The sequence below is a fragment of the Theropithecus gelada genome, chromosome 2 (assembly GCF_003255815.1).
Source record: "Theropithecus gelada isolate Dixy chromosome 2, Tgel_1.0, whole genome shotgun sequence".
NCBI lineage: Eukaryota > Metazoa > Chordata > Mammalia > Primates > Cercopithecidae > Theropithecus > Theropithecus gelada.
In genome coordinates this window covers 91,820,987-91,842,403 of record NC_037669.1, presented here as the reverse complement: position 1 = coordinate 91,842,403, position 21,417 = coordinate 91,820,987, and the positions used below count along the sequence as shown (strand labels likewise).

The window sequence follows — 21,417 nt, the reverse complement described above, 5'->3', positions numbered from 1 at the left end:
ATGAGTTGTCAGGTTCTTGGGAGATCTGTAACTGTGGGAAAGCGTCACATCCCAGGGAAAGCCACCGGCTGGGAGAGCCATCCCTGGCAAGGCCTGCTCCCTTTGCGCGGACCTCTGTGGAGAAGCTGCCTTGGCACGTTCTCTCTCCTCCACTGCAAAGTTAAATGTGAGAAGGTAGAAACCCAGAGGCCGTGCTGGCGCTGAGAGATGAGCCCCACTCACCAGATTCAAGATCCCATGATAGGCACAGACACGGGGCAAGCTGACTCCAATTCCAGGAGTTTGGAACTTAAATAGAGTCATAGAGACACTGGGATCTGATCAAAGTGAGTGCATTCGATGATATTTCCTAGAGGGTCCTGACAACTTCATCTGCAGCTGGGGCTGCCCCAGGTTCTGCACCTCCAGCTCACAGTGCACAGGTGTTGCTGAGCTCCTGTAAACAATGAACAGCACTAACACGTGGGTTTAGGTAGGGATGCCGCCAGCTGTGTGGATGAGGCCCCAGGGGAGAGGCCGGGGTGGAGGTCAGCCCGGGAGTCTGCACACTTGCAGCTTGTTTCTACCACACACAGATGGGCAGGGGTGAAAATCTTTACAAGTGCTGCAGACTTTGGCAAAGCCTTTAAATTCAGAGCAGCCCAGAGAGGAGAAAGGAAAGTGGATGTGGGTTCAGGCTGTGTGAAATGGAGATCCAATTGCCTGACTTAGCTTTGAAGCAAATCTTCTCTTTCCTGGACCTGTTCGGCTTGCTGCAGGCTTCCCAGGTGAACAAGGTAAAGGCCTTCCACCTCCCACTGCCCCCATGCCAGCTGCTTCTCTTGACCAGTTTGAGCACCACTTTGCAGAATAGCAGAGGGCTACATTGAGGCTTTGGGGGTTAGCATCCTTCACTCTGAAGGCCTCATATTCTGTTAAACGGAAAGGACAAGCTGACATCCAGGAGTTGTGCTGACTAAACAGTCCTTGAGGCTCCCATTTCAAGCCCTAGGAAATCAGAACGTCTTCCTGTGAACTCATGGGAATACCCAGTGCTTGTATGAGCAGTGACAGGTCTCTGTTGTTACCATTTCCTTATCTCCCCGCACTGGGGAGTGCTTTGAGAGCTGGAATCCCAGCTGATTAACCTGTGCCGGCCCAGCTCCCAGAACAAATAATAGCAGAGGATTGCCCCTGCTCTTTGATGTAACTGATTGCCTGCTTGTCTCTTCCTTTCTCCCATAGCATTGGAATAGGATTGCAGAGAGCGATTTCCTGTGGAGGTAAGGAAAGGGAAAGGGTAAGGAGGGAAGGGGAGAGGAGATCATCTGACTGCGCACCCGTGCTGTGTACCGAGGCCTGTGTGTGGCTGTGTTGTGAGATATACACAGAAAGTTAGCGTGAGTAGGGGGTTGTGATATAACCAGAGCTCTGAGGAGGTGAACTGACTGAGAACAGCCTGATGGGACTGTGACTCTGTTTCCAGGTCGCTATCTCTGCAGAGATGGGACTGCAGTAACTTCACCAATCAACACCTGGGCACACACACATGGAAGCAATTTTTCCTGCATCAAAGAAGGAAGGAGCTTCGGTTGGCATTGGCACAGCCGCATAACTTTATCTACAAAGTCACTAAGAACATTGGTATGGGGACAGGTGCCCTAGAGGAACATGAGAAACTTGTTTTCAGAGGTCCACTCTATTTGATTTTTGCTGTGTGCAGTTGTGTGTTCTCATTCAGTGAAGGGAAAAGGAATTAAAATTGAACCAGACTGGTTTGCCGTGATACCATGCGATGTCTCCCTGCTTCCTCTCTTGTCCCCACCATCTGTGCTGAATGAACAAACTAGAGTGATTTTTTTCACAACATAAAATCAGGTCCTGTTACTCCCTTTTTCCTAAGGCTTCTCATCCCTCCCAGGATCAAAATAAAAAATTAATGGGAAACTTTAAAAAACAGGAGGATCTCTTGAGCCCAGGAGGTTGAGGCTGTAGCAGTAGAGCCTACGTATGCATTTATTTAGAGACAGGGTCTGGCCCTGTCACCCAGGCTAATTTTAAAAATTTTTTATAGAGATAAAGCCTCAACCTCCTGGGCTCAAGAGATCCTCCTGCCTCAGCCTCCTGTGTAACTGGGACTACAGGGGTGCCCCACCACAACCAGCTAACTTTTTTTTTTTTTTTGAGGTTGAGTCTTGCTCTGTCATCTAGGCTGGAGGGCAATGACACGATCTCAGCTCACTGCAGCCTCTGTCTCCTGGGTTCGAGTGATTCTCCTGCCTTAGCCTCCTGAGTAGCTGGGATTACAGGCATTTACCACTATGCCTAGCTAATTTTTGTATTTTTAGTACAGATAGGGTTTCACCATATTAGCCAGGCTGGTCTTGAACTCCTGACCTCAAGTGATCCACCTGCCTTGGCCTCCCAAATTGCTGGGATTCCAGGCATAAGCCACCATGCCCAGCCATAATTTTTTAATTTTTTGGTACAGATTAGGTCTTACTTTGTTATCCAGGCAGGTCTTGAACTCCTGAGCTCAAGCGATCCTCCAACCTTGGCCTCCCAGGCATGAGCCATTGTACCTGACCTAATCCTGATAACTTTTTTTTTTTTTTTTTAAAGACAGAGTCTCATTTTGTCACCCAGGCTGGAGTGCAGTGGCGTGATCTTGGCTTACTGCAACCTCCGCCTCCTGGGTTCAGGCAATTCTCATGCCTCAGCCTCCCAAGTAGCTGGGGTTACAGGCACCTGCCACCATGCTAATTTTTGTATTTTTAGTAGAGACAGGGTTTCAACATGTTGGCCAGACCAGTCTCGAACTCCTGGCCTCAAGTGATCCGCCCACCTCAGCTTCCCAAAATGCTCTGATTACAGGCGTGAACCACTGTGCCTGGACTTGATAACGCTTTTAAAACTCAGAAAAGTTCTCTGATGGAGATATTTTAATATGCCTTTTATATCTTTGGAAACTGAGGATTAAAAGGAAAAGCAAGCTGGCCAACATCTCCCAAATGGCCAGCCTGCCATGGGAACCTGTGTTTGGATGACTCTGGAGCCCAATTTCTATCTTCTCCATATTGTTACCCAAACCTTCCTAAGAGGGTACAGAAATATTTTAAATTATCTTCTTTTGCTTTGGATCATCCCTTAACTATCTGGTGGCCAAGTCTTCTGTGTTTCCTTCTAGCATATGACATGGAGTTGGCTTATCTCTCAGGAAATAGCCTGACAATGGATGAACAGGAGAAATCAATCATTTGTGGTGTATCTCCAAAGCAAGCGCTTTGCGCCTGGGATGTGCAAGAGGTGAGTCTGGCCAATATGTAGCAAAAGTACTGCATTGCATCCATCCTGTTCTGTATGTGAAACGGAAGTGCTGAGAGGAAAATACTCGGAAGTGGTAACAAAAACAAAGTGTCAAATCAGGTTTTCTATCATGTAATTTGTGACCTTTTCATTTGGACCATAGACACACATAGAATTCACTTTTGTTGTTGTTGTTTTTGTTTGTTTGTTGTTTGTTTTTTGAGATGGAGTCTCACTCTGTTGCCCAGGCTGGAGTGCAATGGTGCAATCTCGGCTCACTGCAAGCTCCGCCTCCCGGGTTCACGCCATTCTCCTGCCTCAGCCTCCTGAGTAGCTGGGACTACACGTGCCCATCACCACGCCCAGCTAATTTTTTTGTATTTTTGTAGAGATGGGGTTTCACCGTGTTAGCCAGGATGGTCTCAATCTCCTGACCTCGTGATCCGCCTACCTCGGCCTCCCAAAGTGCTTTGATTACAAGCGTGAGCCACTGCGCTTGGCTGAGAATTTACTTTTTAATTTGTGTTTCTATCTATAAATTTGTGTAAGGTCTTATTTTCTATCAATAACATGGAGTGCATTTGTGAAATAATGTTTGGGCTTTGTGCATGTTTATTACCTGTTCTATTGCCTCTTTGTCAATAATTGGCATTTGTTATATTGGTTTTTTCAGAAAGTAGTCTCTAGCTCAGATGATCTCCAAGGCGCACAAAGGATTTATCTCAAAATTGAGTGTGGCTTTTGTCTAATTGTATAAACTGCAGTGAGGTTCTTAGACCCACAAAGTTTTTGTTAAAGAGAATTACATTGGCAGAAACACTGCCAGCTTGGATTTAAAGGGGCCAAAACACACAAAAGGAAAAGAGGCTTTTTGGATTTCAGAACTTTGGCAGGAAGCAGACTACCAAAACAATTTAGCTGAAAAATTGGGCCACCATATATAGAAAGTAAAGGATGACTCAGACAGAATCAAGAACCTAGAGAGTAGAACCAAGAGTCATCAAAAATCTTTCTTGGGCCTTGGGTCCTAATCAACAAATTGCCAGCATGTTTTCTATTGGATTTCAAAATTTCTTGTAGCAGTGATTCCTATTTTTCCATTTTCGCCTTTTCTGAATGACAGTGACTGTTATCCTGTGCTTACCCCACACTTGTACTTTGGGGATGGTGAGGGACAGGTAACTTGTATATTTAGTTTGAAGATTTTTACATCAAGATAAACTGAATCTACAGAGCTTCATCTATACCTGGACCTAGAAACAATGAGATCCTAGATTCTGCAATGATACTATCATGGTATGAGACATTTGAGAGCATTGGGAGATGGTGGATATATTTTCATGTAGGGGAAAGTGAATCACTGGAGGCTATGGGGCAGGCTACGGCTGCCAGTCTCTTGAGATGGCCCAAATATCTTTGCCCAACAATAATCACGATCAATCTTGTGTAGTCCACTGCCGCAGTGAATAGGGCTGACCTGTGGAACCAATAGAATATTGTGGAAATTATGATGTATAATTTCTGAAGCTATGTCACAGAAGACAATTCTTCACTCATGGGTCATTAGCTTTTGGAAATCCAGTCGCAGTGTTATGAGAGCTCTCAAGCAGCCCTCCAGAGAAGATCTGTGTGGTGAGGGACTGAGGACCCCTGCCAGTAGCCAACATCAACTTACACAGCTATATGAGAAGCCATCTTGGAAGTGAAACTTGACTTCACCCTCAAGAGACCTACAGCCAGAACTACCCAGTCAAGCTGCCCCTGAATTTCTGATCAAAAGAAACTGAGTTAGCAAAAGCCTGTTTCAAGCCACTAAATTTTGGGATGCTTGGTTATGTGGCCATAGATATTACTGCATAGGCAACTTGTTATAGTGTGAGGAATCAAAATAGTGATTACATTTGAGTGTGGGGAGCCATGGGGGAGTTGTGAAATAGAGCACATGCAAAGGGGATTTTGGGAGGGCTTAGAAGTGGTACATTAGCATTCACTTGTGATAATTTATTAAACTTGGTGCTCTTTTCTTGTATGATATACTTCACAATTTTTTTAAAGGCTAAAGAATCATCTAGAAAGAACTATTCTATCTTATATGTAATGTACAAGGTTGATGAATGAATAACAATTTTAATGATAGTTAATGCGTTCTGGGTTCCTACTGTGTCCTAGGCAAAATTCTAAGTATGTTTCATGAGTTGTGAAATGTAATGACAGCCTCATTAGAAGGCATGATAGAAAGCAACTTGCTGAAGCTGTACTGTTAGTAGGAGGCAGAAGTGATTTGAACTCAGGAAGTCTGATCATTCTTTGCACCTGTTATGTACCAAGTTCTTGTCTCTGAGCATAGTGCGTAGTTCCTGTTTTCGTGTTCACCCCTCCAAAATATTGAGATGTGGAGAATTTTCATGTCTTTTGCCAGAAGCAAGAAGATCTGATTTGGAAGAGACTTCCAAATAAACATGGACAGAATGAAACCACAGTAGATGTAAGAGTTCCTTGAACATAGATTGTATTACTCTTGTTCTCTAGGGCACCATGATCTGGTCAAGCCCAGTCCAGGAGTTCTATTTCTTAAATCTGGTAACCCTTCCTCAGATGCATCTTGCCATCACTATGGATCAGAAAAAAACTATCAAAGTGTGGAACTGTCAGGACAGGGATGCTCTGGCCATTCTCCGCATGCCAGAGTCCTGTTATGGCATGGAAGCCTATCTCACAAAGGATGGCCCATTCCTGACGGTAAGTGAGCCCTGAATTTAGAGGGGACCAAAAAATCAAATGCCTGCTGTTTTGTCAGGCATCCGTGTCACATTACTGTCCTATCCCTATTTTTTTTTTTTTTTTTTTTTTGAGATGGAGTCTCACTCTGTTGCCCAGGCTCGAGTGCAGTGGTGCGATCTTTGTTCACTGCAACCTCTGCCTGCTGGGTTCAAGCAATTCTCCTGCCTCAGCCTCCTGAGTAGCTGGGACTACAGGCACACGCCACCATGCCTGGCTAATTTTTTGTATTTTTAGTAGAAACAGGGTTTCACCATGCTGACCAGGCTGGTCTTGAACTCCTGACCTCATGATCTGCCCACCTCAGCCTCCCAAGTGCTGGGATTACGGGTATAAGCCACCACACCCAGCCTATTTCTCTTGTAGTCATCCCTTCCACATACCCTGTGAGTCAATCACAATATATCAATGAATGTTATACAAACCTCCATGCTATCTTGGCCCTTGACTTGCCTCAAGTACATTTCCCCAGCCATTCTTCTAAAAACAAAAAGCCAAAAACTTTCTGAATTACTTTATATGTGCCTCTTTCAAGTGTGTGTTATTGTCCTGTCCATGAACTTGGTTGGGGATAGTTGAGGGAGAGAGATGGCTTTGGGTGACATTGAGAAAAAGCATAGTGTTGATGTGCTAATGAATAACTGTCCTTGAGAAGAATGCTTTGGGGCTTGGAAAGTTTTATTCCATGGGATTATCCCAACAGTGTCTCAAGCTAGACTGGTCAGAGGTTTTGATCTCCATTATGTGATTGAAGAAACGGTGGCATATCTTGCAGCTGACAGTGCTGCCTCCTCTGTACTTTAGGATTTCACATATCTTCCTATTGATGTGGTGGGGATGTTTTGGTTTCAGGTTGGTGATGCTGCAGGTAACATCTACACATTTACACTGCCTGGGTTAAGGGATGTTTCTAAAGTTACTGCATCTCAATATGGTATTGTATTTCTACACTGCTCTCCTGACAAGAAATGGATATTTGCATGTGGGACATATCGTCGTACCTTGCCACAGGTAGGTGCTGTTCTGTGTATTTGAACTTCAGGATGGGAATGTCAAGTTAGGAAGCATGCAGAGAAACTGCAGAGCTCAGTGAGGACCAGGCACACTGCTCCCTCTCTCAGACCATATCACAAGGGGAATCCATTGTGATGATCAGGAAACAATGTTCTTTGAAGCAACAACATCCAGTTGATGTGGCAAATGTTAACGAAAACTCATTCATGAAGCCTGAATTTGCCAAAGAAATGGAGAAGGGTGAGACAGGTATCAAGAAATAGGTATTGCTGGGCATGGTGGCGTGCACCTATAGTCCCACCTACTCAGAAGGCTGAAGCAGGAGGATCGCTTGAGCCCAGGAGTTCCAGGCCATAGAGTACTATGCTGATAGGGTGTCCATACTAAGTCTGGCATCAATACGTTTACCTCCTGGAAGCAGGGGACCACCAGGTTGCCTAAGGAGGGGTCAACTGGCCCAGGTCAGAAATAGAACAGGTCTAAACTCTCATGCTGATCAGTAGTGGGATTGCTCCTGTGAATAGCCACTGCAATCCCACCTGGGCAACATGGCGAGACCCTACCTCTTAAAAAAAAAAAAAAAAAAAATTTTGTTTTTTACAAAAATATCTTTGACCTTGTTCTCTTTTGCCTTCTTTACTTTTATCTATGTTGGCTGGAAAGTATAGAGAAGTCCAAAAGTAACTGAATATGCAACAGCCTCTGAATATCACTCTGAGGAAGGCTTTGGCCTTTGAGCAGGACTTTTGTAGGGGGGCACTAGTGGACTGGGCACCAAAGAGGGAGGAGTTCAGAAGGCAGGTAGTAAAAGCCACACAGTCCTTGACTTGTTCCCCAAGAAGGGAAAATCTGCTTAGCCAACCTCAACTTGACCAAGGTTTCAACATGGTGAGATGGTTTTGTAACCCCTTGGCATGCTTTGGGGACACTGTTCTGTGAATGGGACAGGAAGGATAGGAAGACAGTGAGTTCCTTGTATGCTGGAGTGGTAAGCAGTGATCCCTCATCACTCCTGAGATGTTGAACAAAGCTTTAGCCACAAGATGAGAATTTCTAAGAAGGCTCTTCTGGAGTCACTCCTGTACTGAGAGGCTATAAGTTCCCTTCCCCTGATCGTGCACGCGATGCTCTCTTTAGGTATTCCTCACAGAGTCCTTACTGAGACCATCAGAAGGCAGTGCTCCTCTATCTACCTCTCTCCCACATAAATTATGTGTCAGTGCCTGCTGGACCCCAAAGGTGAAAAACAGGCTGACACTGATGTCCCAAAGTAACCCTGAAAAAAAGACAGAATTTGTCACCTTTGATCTAACAACCAAGAGGACTGGAGGCCAAACAGTCATCCAAGGTAGGCTGTGCCACATTAGAAATGCTTGTTTCTCTTCCTCATTACACAGTCATTCATGTTTAGCTATAATAAATGGGTCAGTCTGTAAAAAGGGAGCAGGAGATTTCTTTTTTTTCTTTTTTTTTTTGAGACGGAGTCTCGCTCTGTCGCCCAGGCTGGAGTGCAGTGGCGCAATCTCGGCTCACTGCAAGCTCCGCCTCCTGGGTTCACACCATTCTCCTGCCTCAGCCTCCCAAGTAGCTGGGACTACAGGCGCCCGCCAGCACGCCTGGCTAATTTTTTGTATTTTTAGTAGAGACAGGGTTTCACCATGTTAGCCAGGATGGTCTCGATCTCCTGACCTCATGATCAGCCTGCCTCGACCTCCCAAAGTGCTGGGATTACAGGTGTGAGCCACCGCGCCCGGCCAGGAGTAGGGGATTTCTTTAGCTGGGGGTGAACCCTCCCCAGTTTGGCTCTAATACCCATGCTGATCTCTACCCCGACCCTGCCCTCTTGGGTGAACCCATATAGATTTCCATCATGTTTTAGGGCCTGCATTCCAATGTTCCTTCCCATTACAGGTTTTGCCTCAATGCCCAGGGGATTGTTTATTGTCCACAAACTTCTGTTCGTGTGTCCTAGCACCTGTTAACCACAGTCAGTGATATGTATTTGTCAGGCCACTGGACTACCCTTCATTTTCCTCCCTGGAATGAAGTCTGTGGAAGTGGGGACTATGCTTTTTTATTCAGTGTGAGGATATTGTTCTTATTCAATGATCTGATATTTACTTCCTTATGTGTGTGTATATATGTGTGTTTTACATGAAAACAGTACATAAGATTGCAAGTTTCCAGTTGGCAGCTCATCTGGAGTCCCCTGTTTGGATGGGAGCCAATGATGGATATACGATTGTCTTTACCAATGGGCCATACTTGTTACTCTTCAGCATCACTGGCTTCCTGCTGCAACGATTTGAGGACCACCAGGCAGCCATCAACAACTTCTGGGTGGTATGTATGATTCTCCTCCACTGCTTTTTGATATGACTTTGACTCCTTGGCCACTCACTCTGGCTATCCTTGGAAGGATCCTCGCTATGTGCTCACCACGTCCAAGAACTCTGTGCACGTGTACATGTGGGAAGAAGGAGGCCGCCATCCATACCTCAGGAGCTGCTATCGCCTGGAAAACATATGGCATGATCCCACAACAGATGAGTAAGCTCTGTTTTGTGACCTAAACATTCCCTGAACACTTTTTTTTTTTTTGAGACAGAATCTCCCTTTGTCACCAAGCTGGAGTGCAGTGGCGTGATCTCAGCTCGCTGCAACCTCCAACTCCCGGGTTCTAGCAATTCTCCTGCCTCAGCCTCCCAACTAGCTGGGATTAAAGGCATGGTGCCACCACACCTGACTAATTTTTGTATTTTTAGTAGAGAAGGGATTTCACCATGTTGGCCAGGATGATCTCGATCTCCTGACCTCTCGATCTCCTACCTTGTGATCCGCCTGCCTCGACCTCCCAAAGTGCTGGGATTACGGCGTGAGCCACCGTACCCAGCCAAAAACTTCTAATTTCTACATCAAGATGAATGAAGGGAGAGCAGGGATTTTTTTTTTTTTTTAAGATTCTTTGAGGATAGATATCAATAAACTCATGCCTGAAAAGAGAATCACTAGTTCTTGAAGTCACGGCACTTGCAATAGATGTTAAAAGTCTTCCCAAAGTGGCTCTCAATTTATATTCCCACGGGCAGTGGATAGATTATGTCCTCAATACCCTGTGTTTTCTTGCTAAGTTGTACCTTTTGTGAGTTCATTAGCCACTTGGTGGCTGCTTCAGTGAGCTGCCTTTCCCTCCATTTTGTTGATTTTTGCCCCTGGTTTGCTTGCCTTTAAATTGTTTTTCTTGAGATTTTACGTAATACACGTAGAAGTCTTGACTCCTAAGTCTTTGCAGACATTTTCTTCCAGATTATTGCTAGTCATTATACTGCTTATAGTGCTTTTTTGGCGACATCTAAGAAAATACATATATCCTTTGCACTGCCAACACCACTAAAAAGAATTTACTGTGAAGCTATACCTCCAATCATTCAAGTACATTGGCTGTTTGTTACAGCAGTTGTGATAGTCAAGAGCTGGAAACTCCCTAAGTGCCCAAACATAAGAGATTGTTTAAATTACCGTCGTATGTCCACACTAGGAAGTATCATGCTGCTGTTATTAACTTTTTTACAAGAATAGGAAAATGTCTACGTTCAGATAATTATTTTCCAGTGTTTTGAGGCAAAAATACTTTGAATATCTGTGATCGTGCTTAGCAGACTTTCATGGTTTTTGCTCTCTGTATCTAATAAATTTTAGCCTACACCAATCATAAATACTTATTTCCTTTCAATAACTTCAAATACTTTCCCGGGATTTGTTTTCTGTCTTACATTTGAATGGATGTATAGTGATACCTCATTGCGGTATTTATTGTGCCTTTTCCCAGTGACATTGAGCAATTTATTTGCCATCCACATATCTTCTTTGACACATTTTTTCAAATCTTTTGACCATTTTTTAATTGGGTTTTTAATATTGAGTTTCTTAATATTGAGTGTTGATAGTCCTTTATATATTTGGAATACACGTCTTTTATCAGATAAGGGTTTGCAAATACTTTCTCCCACTCTGCTTCATCTTTCTACTCTCTTCACGGTGTCTTTCAAAGAGCAAGTGTTAACTGTGAAATACAATTTTTCTTCTAAAATGACTGGGCTTGGGGCATTGTACCTACGAAATCTTTGCCTAACCCAAGATCACAGAGATGTTCTAAGATTTCCTCTAAAAGTTTTACAGTTTGGGGTTTTACATTTAGGTCTCTGATGTATTTTGAGTTAAATCTTATAAGGGAAAGATAAAGATCAAGGTGTATTTTTTTTGCATATGAATGTTTAATGATTCAGCACCATTTGTTGAAAAAACTCTTTTTTCTCCATTGAATTGCCTGTGTACCTTTGTCCAAAATCAACCATATTTACATGGGTTAATTTTGTGACTTTCTCTTTTGTTCCAATCATCTATATATGTATCTTATCAAATAACACACTACATTGAAAATGTAACTTTATAGAGACTTCGCAATCAGATAATATGAGTCCACTAATTTGTTCTTTTGCAGAATTATTCAGACTATTCTGGTTCCCTTGTTTTCCAAGTGAATTTTAGAATTGGTTTGTAAATTTTTACAAAAATTCTGCTGAGATTTATATTGGAATTTGTAGATCTAGAGATTAATTAGGGGGAATTGGCATCTTTACTATTTTGGCTCTTTCAATACTTGAACCTGAATGTCTCTTACTGTTTTAGGCCATCTTTAATTTATTTTATCAGTGTTTTTGTAGTTTTTAGGACAAAGATTTTGCACATATTTATAAAATTTATACCTAAATATTTCATTGTTTTGATGCTATTATAAAGAGTACTGTCTTATTTCAATTTCCATTTTTTCATTACTAGTATATAGAAATATGACTGACTTTTGTATGCTGATTTTTGTATCCCACAACCTTGCTAAACTCATTTATTCTAAAAGCTTTTATTCATAGATTGGTAGAGACTTTGTGCTTTCTCTATGTAGACAATCATGTCATTTGTCAAACAGCTTTCTTTCTTTCTTTTCAAATGTATGCCTTGTTGTTCTTCCCTTTTTGCACTGGCTATAACCTCCTGTGTGGCACTGGAGTGGAGAGCCAACATCCTTGCATTGCATGAAAAGTGTTTGGTCTTTCACCATTATTATTATTATATTCACTTTATGCTTTTGTAGATGCCCCTTACTGGGTTGAAAACATTCTCTTCTAGTCCTAGATGGCTGAGAGGTGTTTACTATCATGAATAGATGTTGAATTTTCTCAAAGGCATTTTCTGCATAAATTGATATGAGCATATAATTTTTCTTTTTTAGATTCTTAGTAAGGTGAATTATATTGATTTTCTTTTTTTGTTAGTGGTCAGGACAGAGTATCTTATTAGTTTTTAATTAACAAATAACAATTACATATTTATGGGTACAATGTGATTTCACAGATGTATATATTATAGAATGATTATATCAAGCTAATATATCAATCACTTCATACAGTATTTTTGTGGTAAAAAAATACTTAAAATCTACTCTCAGCAAATTTGTCAATATGATATACTATTATGAACTACAGTCACCATGCCACAGATCTCTGAAACTTATTCCTCCTGCCTAACGGAAACGCTGGGCCCTTTTACCAACATCTCCTGATTCCCCCTCTCTCCCAGCCTCTGTTAACCACCATTCTACTCTCTGCTTCTGTGAGTTCGATTTTTTTTTTTAAGTTGTCACACATAAGTGAGATGATGCAGTATTTGTCTTTCTGTGCTTGGCTTAGTTCACTGAACATAATGAACTCCAGATTCATCCATGCTGTTGCACATGACAAGATTCCCTTTTCTAAGGCTAAATGGTGTTCCATTGTGTGTGTGTGTATATATATATGTATATATACATATACCACATTTTCTTTATCCATTCATCCATTGATGTACACTTAGGTTGATTCCATATCTTGGTTATTGTGAATAGTGCTGAAGTGAACATGGGAGTAATGAGAGTACAAACGTTTCTTCAACATACCGATTTCAATTCCTTTGGATGTATACCCAGAAGTGGGATTGCTGTATCATATGATAATCCTATTTTTAGTGTTTCGAGGAACTTTCATGTTGTTTTCCATAAGGCTGTACTAATTTACATTCCCACCTACAACATACATGGGTTCCCTTTTCTTCATATCCTCACCAACACTTGTTTATCTTTCGTCTTTTTGACCATAACCATTCTAACACCTCTAATGAGGTGGTATCTCATTGCATTTTTAATTTGCATTTCCCTGATAATTCATAATGTTGAGCATTTTTTCACGTATTTGTTGGCCATTTTGTTGGCAATGAAGAACCTTTGCCCATTTTAATATGGTGGTTTTCTTGCTATTGAGTTCTTATATATTTTTTTGTTTGTTTTTTTGTTTTTTTGTTTTTTTCTTTGAGATGGAGTCTCACTCTGTCGCCCAGGCTGGAGTGCAGTGGCCGGATCTCAGCTCACTGCAAGCTCCGCCTTCTGGGTTTACGCCATTCTCCTGCCTCAGCCTCCTGAGTAGCTGGGACTACAGGCACCCGCCACCTCGCCTGGCTAGTTTTTTGTATTTTTTTTAGTAGAGACGGGGTTTCACCGTGTTAGCCAGGATGCTCTCGACCTCCTGACCTCGTGATCCGCCCGTCTCGGCCTCCCAAAGTGCTGGGATTACAGGCTTGAGCCACCGCGCCCAGCCGAGTTCTTATATATTTTGGATATTAACCCTTATATGTATAATTTGCAAATATTTTCTCCCATTCCATAGGTTGTCTTTTTGATCTGTTTTCTTTCCTGTGCAGAAACTTTTTAGGTTGATGCAATCCCATTTACCTATTTTTGCTTTTGTTGTCCGTGCATTTGGGGTCATATCTGAAAAATCATTGCCCAGATCAATGTCACAGAGCTTTTCCCCAGAACTTTCTTCTTGTAGTTCAGGTTTTATATTTAAGTCTTTAATCTATTTTGAGTTTTGTATGTGATGTGAGAAAAAGTCCAAACTTATTTTCTTTTCATGTGAATATCCAGTTTTCCCAATGCCATTTATTGAAGAGCTTGTCCTTTCTCCATCGTGTGTTCCTGGCACCTTTGTTGAAAAACAATTGACTATAAATGTGCAGGTTTATTTCTGGGATCATTTATTCTGAGCTGTTGGTCAATGTGCCTGATTTTATGCCAATATGCTGTTTTGATAACTGTAGCTTTATAATATGTTTTGAAATCAGATAATATGATGCCTCCAGCTTTATTCCTTCTCAAGATTGCTTTGAGTATTTGGGGTCTTCTGTGGTTCCATATTCATTTTAGGATTGCTTTTTCTATTTCTGTGGAAAAGGTCATTGAAATTTTGATAGGAATTGCATTGAATCTGTAGATCATCTTGGGGAACATGGGCATTTTAACAATATTAATTCTTCCAATCTATGAACATGGGATAGCTTTCCATTTATTTATGTCTTCTGTTTCTTTTATCAGTGTTTTATAGTTTTCAGTATACACGTCTTTTACCTCCTTGGTTCAATTTACTCAAGTATTTCAATTTTGGGTGCTGTTGTAAGTGGATTTTCTTCATTTATTTTATTGGATATATGGAATTTCTGAACATTAAATCAGCCTTGCATTCCTAGACTAAACCCCACTTACTCATTTTTTATTACTCTTTTTACATATTGCTGAATTGAGTTTAATACTTGATGATTGTTGGCTTCTGTGTTTCTGAAGGATATTGGTTTGTAGTTTTTTTTTTCCTTTTTTTTTCTTTTTGAAATGAAGTCTTGCTCTTGTCCCCCAGGCTGGAGTGTGATGGCACGATCTTGGCTCACTGTAACCTCCACCTCCTGGGTTCAAGTGATTCTCCTGCCTCAGGGTGTTATTTCTCCCTTAAATGTTTAGTAAACTTCAGTAGAATAATCTGGGCCTGGAGATGACTTTTTTGAAAAGCTTTTAACTATACATTCCTTAATAGTTATAGTACAACTCAGATTATCTATTTTATGATGGGTGAGTTTTTATAGTTTGAATTTCCAGCAATCAGTCATTTTATCTAACTTGTGAAATGTGTGTAGATTTGTTTCTTTTAATCCTCTTAATGCCTGTAAAATTCGTAATATGAGGCCGGGCGCGGTGGCTCAAGCCTGTAATCCCAGCACTTTGGGAGGCCGAGACGGGCAGATCACGAGGTCAGGAGATAGAGACCATCCTGGCTAACATGGTGAAACCCCGTCTCTACTAAAAAAAAAATACAAAAAACTAGCCGGGCGAGGTGGCGGGCACCTGTAGTCCCAGCTACTCGGGAGGCTGAGGCAGGAGAATGGCGTGAACCCGGGAGGCGGAGCTTGCAGTGAGCTGAGATCCGGCCACTGCACTCCAGCCTGGGCGACAAAGCGAGACCCCCTTTTAAAAAAAAAAAAAAAAAAAAAAAAAAATTTGTAATATGAACTCCTTAATTTATAATATTGGTAATTGTGCCATTTCTGTGTTTTTTGTTTTGGTTTTGTTTTTTGGTCAACCTTACTAGAGGCTTATTAATTTTAATTATTTTTTCAAAGAAACAGCTTTTGGTCTCTTTTTATTTTATTTTATTTTTTTAACCTCTATTTTGCTGTTCTGGATTTGTCTATGTCAGCTCTTAAATTTTATTTTCTTGCTTCTGGTTATTTTTATTTTGCTATTTTTTCTAGTTTGTTTGTTTTTAGACACGATCTGAACCTGTCAGGCTAGAGTGCAATGGGGTGTTATGTCAGCTCACTGCAACCTCTGCCTTCTGGGCTCAAGTGATCCTCCCACCTCAACCTCCCAGAGTAGCTTGGATTACAGGGGTGCACCTACATACCAGGCTATTTTTAAATTAATTAATTAATTAATTTTTTTTTTTTTTTGGTGGAGATGGGGTTTTGCCAGTTTGCCCAGGCTGCTCTTGAATTCCTGGGCTCAAGCAATCTGCCTATCTCAGCCTCCCAAAGTTCTGGAATTTCAGGCATAAGTCACTGTGCCTGACTTTTTCTAGTTTCTTAAGGTGGATGCTTAGATCATTGATTTCTGACCTCTTTTTGAAATACAAGCATTTGGTGTTCTAAATTCTCCATTTAACACTGTTTTAGCTGCAATCCTCATATTTTTATTTTTATTTTCATTGAGTTCCATATATTTATTTCCCTTTTCCTCTTTGAGTCATGGACTATTCTAAAATATGTTTAATTTCTAAGATTGGAGATTTTATTGTGATCTTTTTGATCATGATTTTCTAATTTAAAGCTGTTATGGCCAGAGAGCATCCTCCATATTTTCTTCATTCTTTTATATTTGTTAAAATTTGTTTTGTGACCCAGGATATGCTCTATCTTGGTGAATGTTCCATGTTTCCATGTGAGCTTGAAAAGAATGTGTATTCTGCCGGGCGCGGTGGCTCACGCCTGTAATCCCAGCACTTTGGGAGGCTGAGGCGGGCGGATCACAAGGTCAGGAGATCGAGACCACGGTGAAACCCCGTTTCTACTAAAAATACAAAAAAAAAAATTAGCCGGGCGCGGTGGCGGGCGCCTGTAGTCCCAGCTACTCAGGAGCCTGAGGCAGGAGAATGGCGTGAACCCGGGAGGCGGAGCTTGCAGTGAGCCGAGATTGCGCCACTGCACTCCAGCATGGGCAAGAGTGAGACTCCGACTCAAAAAAAAAAAAAAAAAAAGAAAAGAAAAGAATGTGTATTCTTCTCCTGTTGGGCACAATGTTTTATAAATGACAATTAGATCACCTTGGTTGATCTTCTTTAGTTCTTTTCTATCCTTTCTGATTTTCAGTATAGTGATTCTATCAATTGAGAGACTGTTGAATTTCCTATTATGGATTATTTTTCCTCTTTGTTCTATTAGTTTTCATGTATTTTGCAGTTCTGTAACTTGCTGCATACACATTTTGGATTAATATATCTTCTAGGTTAATTGGCCCTTTTGTTTGTGTGTAATGTCTCTCCTTGTCCCTGATAATCTTCTTTGCCCTGAAGTCTACTTTATCGAATACTAATTTAGCTACTCCTGCTTTATTTTGGTTAATATTTGCATGTTATATTGTTTTTCATTCTTTTACTTCCAACCTACTTATATCGTTATATTTGAAGTGAGTTTCTTGTAGATAGAATCTGGTTGGGTCACGCTTTTTATCCATTATGCTAATCTGTCCTTTAAGTTTAAATACAAAAGTTTAATGGACAAAGAATACTTGTATATATTTATGGGGTACAATATGATGTTTTCTCGCATGTATACACTGAAATGATCAAATTGGGCTAATTATCCATCCCTTCAAATATTTATCATTTATTTGTGGTGAAAACATTTAAAATTTCTTTGAGCTATTCTGAAACATACAATATGTTATTATTAACTATAGCCACCATGCTCACCAGAATTTATTCCTCTTGACGAACTGAAACTTTGTACCCTTTGACCAACACCTCCCTGTTCCCTGTCTAACCCTCTGCTCTGACCCTGCCTAGCCTCTGGTAAACACCATTTTATCTTTTACATCTATGAGTCTAACTTATTTAGATTCCATGTATAAGTGAGATCATCAGGCATGGTGGCTCACCCCTGTAATCCCACCACTCTGAGAGGCCAAGGTTGGGGGATTGCTTGAGCCCAGGAGTTCAAGGCTGCATTGAGCTGTCCATGTTTGCCCATTTTTTAATGGGTTTGTTTTTTACTTGACTTGTTTAAGTTCCTTAGAGGTTCTGAATATTAGACCTTTGTCAGATGCTCGATTTGTGAATATTTTCTACCATTCTATAGGTTATCTGTTTACTCTGTTGATAGTTTCTTTTACTGTGCAAAACCTTTTTTGTTTTGTTTTGTTTTTTAGATGGAGTCTCACTCTGTCACGTAGGCTGGAGTGCAGTGGCACAATCTGGGCTCTGGGCTCACTGCAACCTCCGTCTCCTGGGTTCAAGTGATTCTCCTGCCTCAGCCTCCTGAGTAGCTGGGATTACAGGCATGCGCCACCACACCTAACTAATTGTATTTTTAGTAGAGACAGGGTTTCACCATGTTGGCCAGGCTGGTCTCAAGCTCCTGACCTCAAGTGATCTGTCTGCCTCAGCCTCCCGAAGTGTTGCGATTACAGGTGTGAGCCACCGTGTACAGCCTGTGCAGAAGCTCTTTTGTTTAATTAGGTCCCACTTATCAATTTTTGTTTTCATTGCAATTGCTTTTGAGGACTGAGTCATAAATTCTTTCCCGAAGCCAACACTGTTGTCTAGAATAGTGTTTCCTTAGGTTTTCCTCTAGGACTCCTATAGTTTGGGGTCTTACATCTAAACCTTTAATCCATCTTGAATTAATTTTTGTGTATGGTGAAAGGTAGGGGTCCAGTTTCACTCTTCTACATTTGGCTAGTCAGTTATCCCAGCACCATTTATTGAATACAGAGTCTTTACTCCATTGTTTTTTTGTCAACTTTTGTTGATGATCAGTTGGCTGTGGGTGTATGGCTTCATTTCTGGGTTCTCTATTCTGTTCCTTGAATCTTTATTCTGTTTTTGTACCAATACCATGTTAATTTGGTTATTATAGCATTATAGTATAGTTTGAAGTCAGATAACTGATGTCTCTGGCTTTCTTCTTTTTCCTCCAGATTGCTTTGGCTATTCAACATGGAATCAGGATCTTTCCTGATACCATATAAATTTTAGAATAGTTTTTTTCTAGTTCTGTGAAAAATGACATTGGTAGTTTGATAGGAATAACACTGAATCTGTTGATTGTGGCCATTTTAATGATACTGCTTCTTCTACTCCATGAGCATGAAATGTTTTTGCATTTTTTTTTTATGTCACCTAGGATTTCCTGTTTTTTGTTTTTTGTTTTTTTTTTTTTGAGACAGAGTCTTATTCTGTTGCCCAGGCTGGAGTGCAGTGGTGCAATCTCGGCTCATTACAACCTCCACCTCCCGGGTTCAAGAGATCCCCCTGCATCAGCCTCCCAAGTAGCTGGGACCAGAGGCACATGCCACCACACCTGGCCAATTCTTGTATTTTTAGTAGAGATAGGGTTTGGCCATGTTGGCCAGGCTGGTCTCGAACTCCTGACCTCAAGTGATCCGCCCGCCTCAGCCTCCCAAAGTGCTGGGATTACAGGCGTGAGCCACCACACCTGGCCTATGATTGCTTCTAGTAGTGTTTCGTAGTTCTCCTTATAGAGATCTTTTACCTCCTTGGGTAGATGTATTCCTAGGTAATTTATTTTGTGGGGTGCTGTTGTAAATGAGGTTTCATTCTTGATTTGGCTCTCAGCTTAAACAGTATCAGTATATGGAAATACTACTGATTTTTGTACATTGATTTTTGTATCTTGAAAACTTATTGAAGTTGGTTTCAGTTCCCAGAGCATTTTGGCAGAGTCTGTAGGGTTTTCTTTGTATAGAATCATATTGTCATGGAGCATAGTGGCTCATGCATGTATTCCCAGCACTTTGGGAGGCTGAGGCAAGATGATCACTTGAGCCCCGGAGTTCAAGACAAGCCTTGGCAACATACAGAGACCCTGTCTCTACCAAAAAAAAAAAAAAAAATTAGCCAGGCATGGTGGTGTGCACTGGTGGTCCCAGCTACACAAGAAGCTGAGGTGTGAAGATCACTTGAGCCCAGAGGTTGAGGCTGCAATGGGCCATGATTGTGCCACTGCACTCCAGACTGAGTGACACAACAAGACCCTCTCTGGGGAGATTTAGAAAATACATATTATATATATCTATACACACAGACACACACACACAGACACACACACACACACACACACAAAATCAATCATATTGTCATATTGTCCACAAAGAGATAGTTTTACTTCCTCTTTTTCTATTTGGATGCCCTTTCTTTCTTTCTCTTGGCTGACTGCTCTAGCTAGGGCTTCCTAGCTAGAGCTATCACTACTATCACTACTATCACTACTAGTCACTACTGTGTTTACTAGGAGTGGTGAGAGTAGGCATCCTTGTCTTGTTCCAGTTCTCAAAGGGAATATTTCCAGTTTTTGCCCATTCATTATGACATTGCCTGTGGATTTGTCATTGATGGCTCTTATTTCAAGGTATGCTCCTTCAGTGCCTAGTTTCTTGAGGGTTTTTGTCACAAAGGGATACTGCATTTTATTGAAAGCTTTTTCTGTGTCTATCGAGATGATCATATGGTTTTTTGTTTTTAATTCTGTTTATGTGGGGAATCATGTTGATTGACTTGCATGTGTTGAACCAACCTTGCTCCCGGGAATGAAGACTACTTGATCATGGTGAATTAGCTTTTTGATTTGCTGTTGGATTCAGTTTGCTACTGTTTTCTAGAGGATTTTCGCGTCTGTGTTCATCAGGGATGTGTTCATCTGTAGTTTTCCTTTTTCATTGCCAATACCATGTATTGAAGAGACTGTCCTTTCTCCATTGACTGTTCTTGGTACTTTTGTTTAAAACAAAAATCAATTGACCTTAAATGTGAGGGTTTATTTCTGGCCTTCTATCCCATTCCACTGGACAATGTATCTGTATGTATGTCAGTACCACGCTGGATTTTTGCTTGTTTACAGTTTGTCTCTGGGGATGAAAACACAAGAACCGGCCAGGCGTGGTGGCTCAGGCCTGTAATCCCAGCACTTTGGGAGGCTGAGGCGGGCGGATCACGAGGTCAGGAGATCAAGACCATCCTGGCTAACATGGTGAAACCCTGTCTCTACTAAAAATACAAAAAAAATTAGCTGGGCATGGTGGCGGGCACCTGTAGTCCCAGCTACTTGGGAGGCTGAGGTGGGAGAATGGCGTGAACCCAGGAGGCAGAGCTTGCAGTGAGCCGAGATCATGCCACTGCACTCCTGCCTGTGTGACAGAGCAAGACTCAGTCTCAAAAAACAAACAAACAAAAACACCACAACCATGATGTTTTGATTACTATAGTTTTGTGATGTATTTTAAAATCTGGTAATGTGATGCCTCCAGCAAATGTGGTAATGAGGTTTGCTCAAGATGGCTTTGGCTATTTGGGGTCCTTCTACACTCTGTATGCTTTATTTGTTGTTTGTTTATAACATTCTGCTGCTGACCAGAGATACTCTGTTTTAATTGGCGTATTAACTTCTTTTAGCATTTGAAAAATGTTTTGCCTCTTCCTTCTGGCTTCCATGATGTCTGATGAGAAATTCATTGTCATTCAAATCTTTGTATCTCTCTAGAGAATGTGTCATTTTGCTCTGATTGAGTACAGGTTATTTCCTTTGTTTTTAATTCTCAGAAATTTGATTAGGATATATCTGGTATGAAATTCTTTGGGTTTAACCTGTTTGGGTTTGATTAACTTTTTTTTTTTTTTTTTTTTTTTTTTGTTTTTT

At 41.3% G+C, this 21,417-nt stretch overlaps 1 protein-coding gene across 3 annotated transcripts in view; it reads left to right on the top strand.

Moving 5' to 3' along the window:
* Positions 1–207: 207 nt before the first annotated feature.
* The window catches only part of FBXW12 (F-box and WD repeat domain containing 12), a 23,691-nt gene continuing 2,481 nt past the window's right edge, over positions 208–21,417 (top strand). Inside the window, exons 1-9 of one of the 3 annotated variants that reach the window (XM_025377514.1) lie at positions 208–238; positions 1,223–1,262; positions 1,466–1,623; positions 3,167–3,285; positions 5,815–6,024; positions 6,916–7,074; positions 8,215–8,425; positions 9,242–9,420; positions 9,497–9,627. In XM_025377514.1, coding sequence (XP_025233299.1) covers positions 208–238; positions 1,223–1,262; positions 1,466–1,623; positions 3,167–3,285; positions 5,815–6,024; positions 6,916–7,074; positions 8,215–8,425; positions 9,242–9,420; positions 9,497–9,627 — 1,238 coding nt within the window. Of the gene's footprint in view, positions 239–686; positions 777–1,222; positions 1,263–1,465; positions 1,624–3,166; positions 3,286–5,814; positions 6,025–6,915; positions 7,075–8,214; positions 8,426–9,241; positions 9,421–9,496; positions 9,628–21,417 lie in introns of those variants that run through there. The other 2 variants (XM_025377513.1, XM_025377515.1) reach the window with 2 other exon arrangements.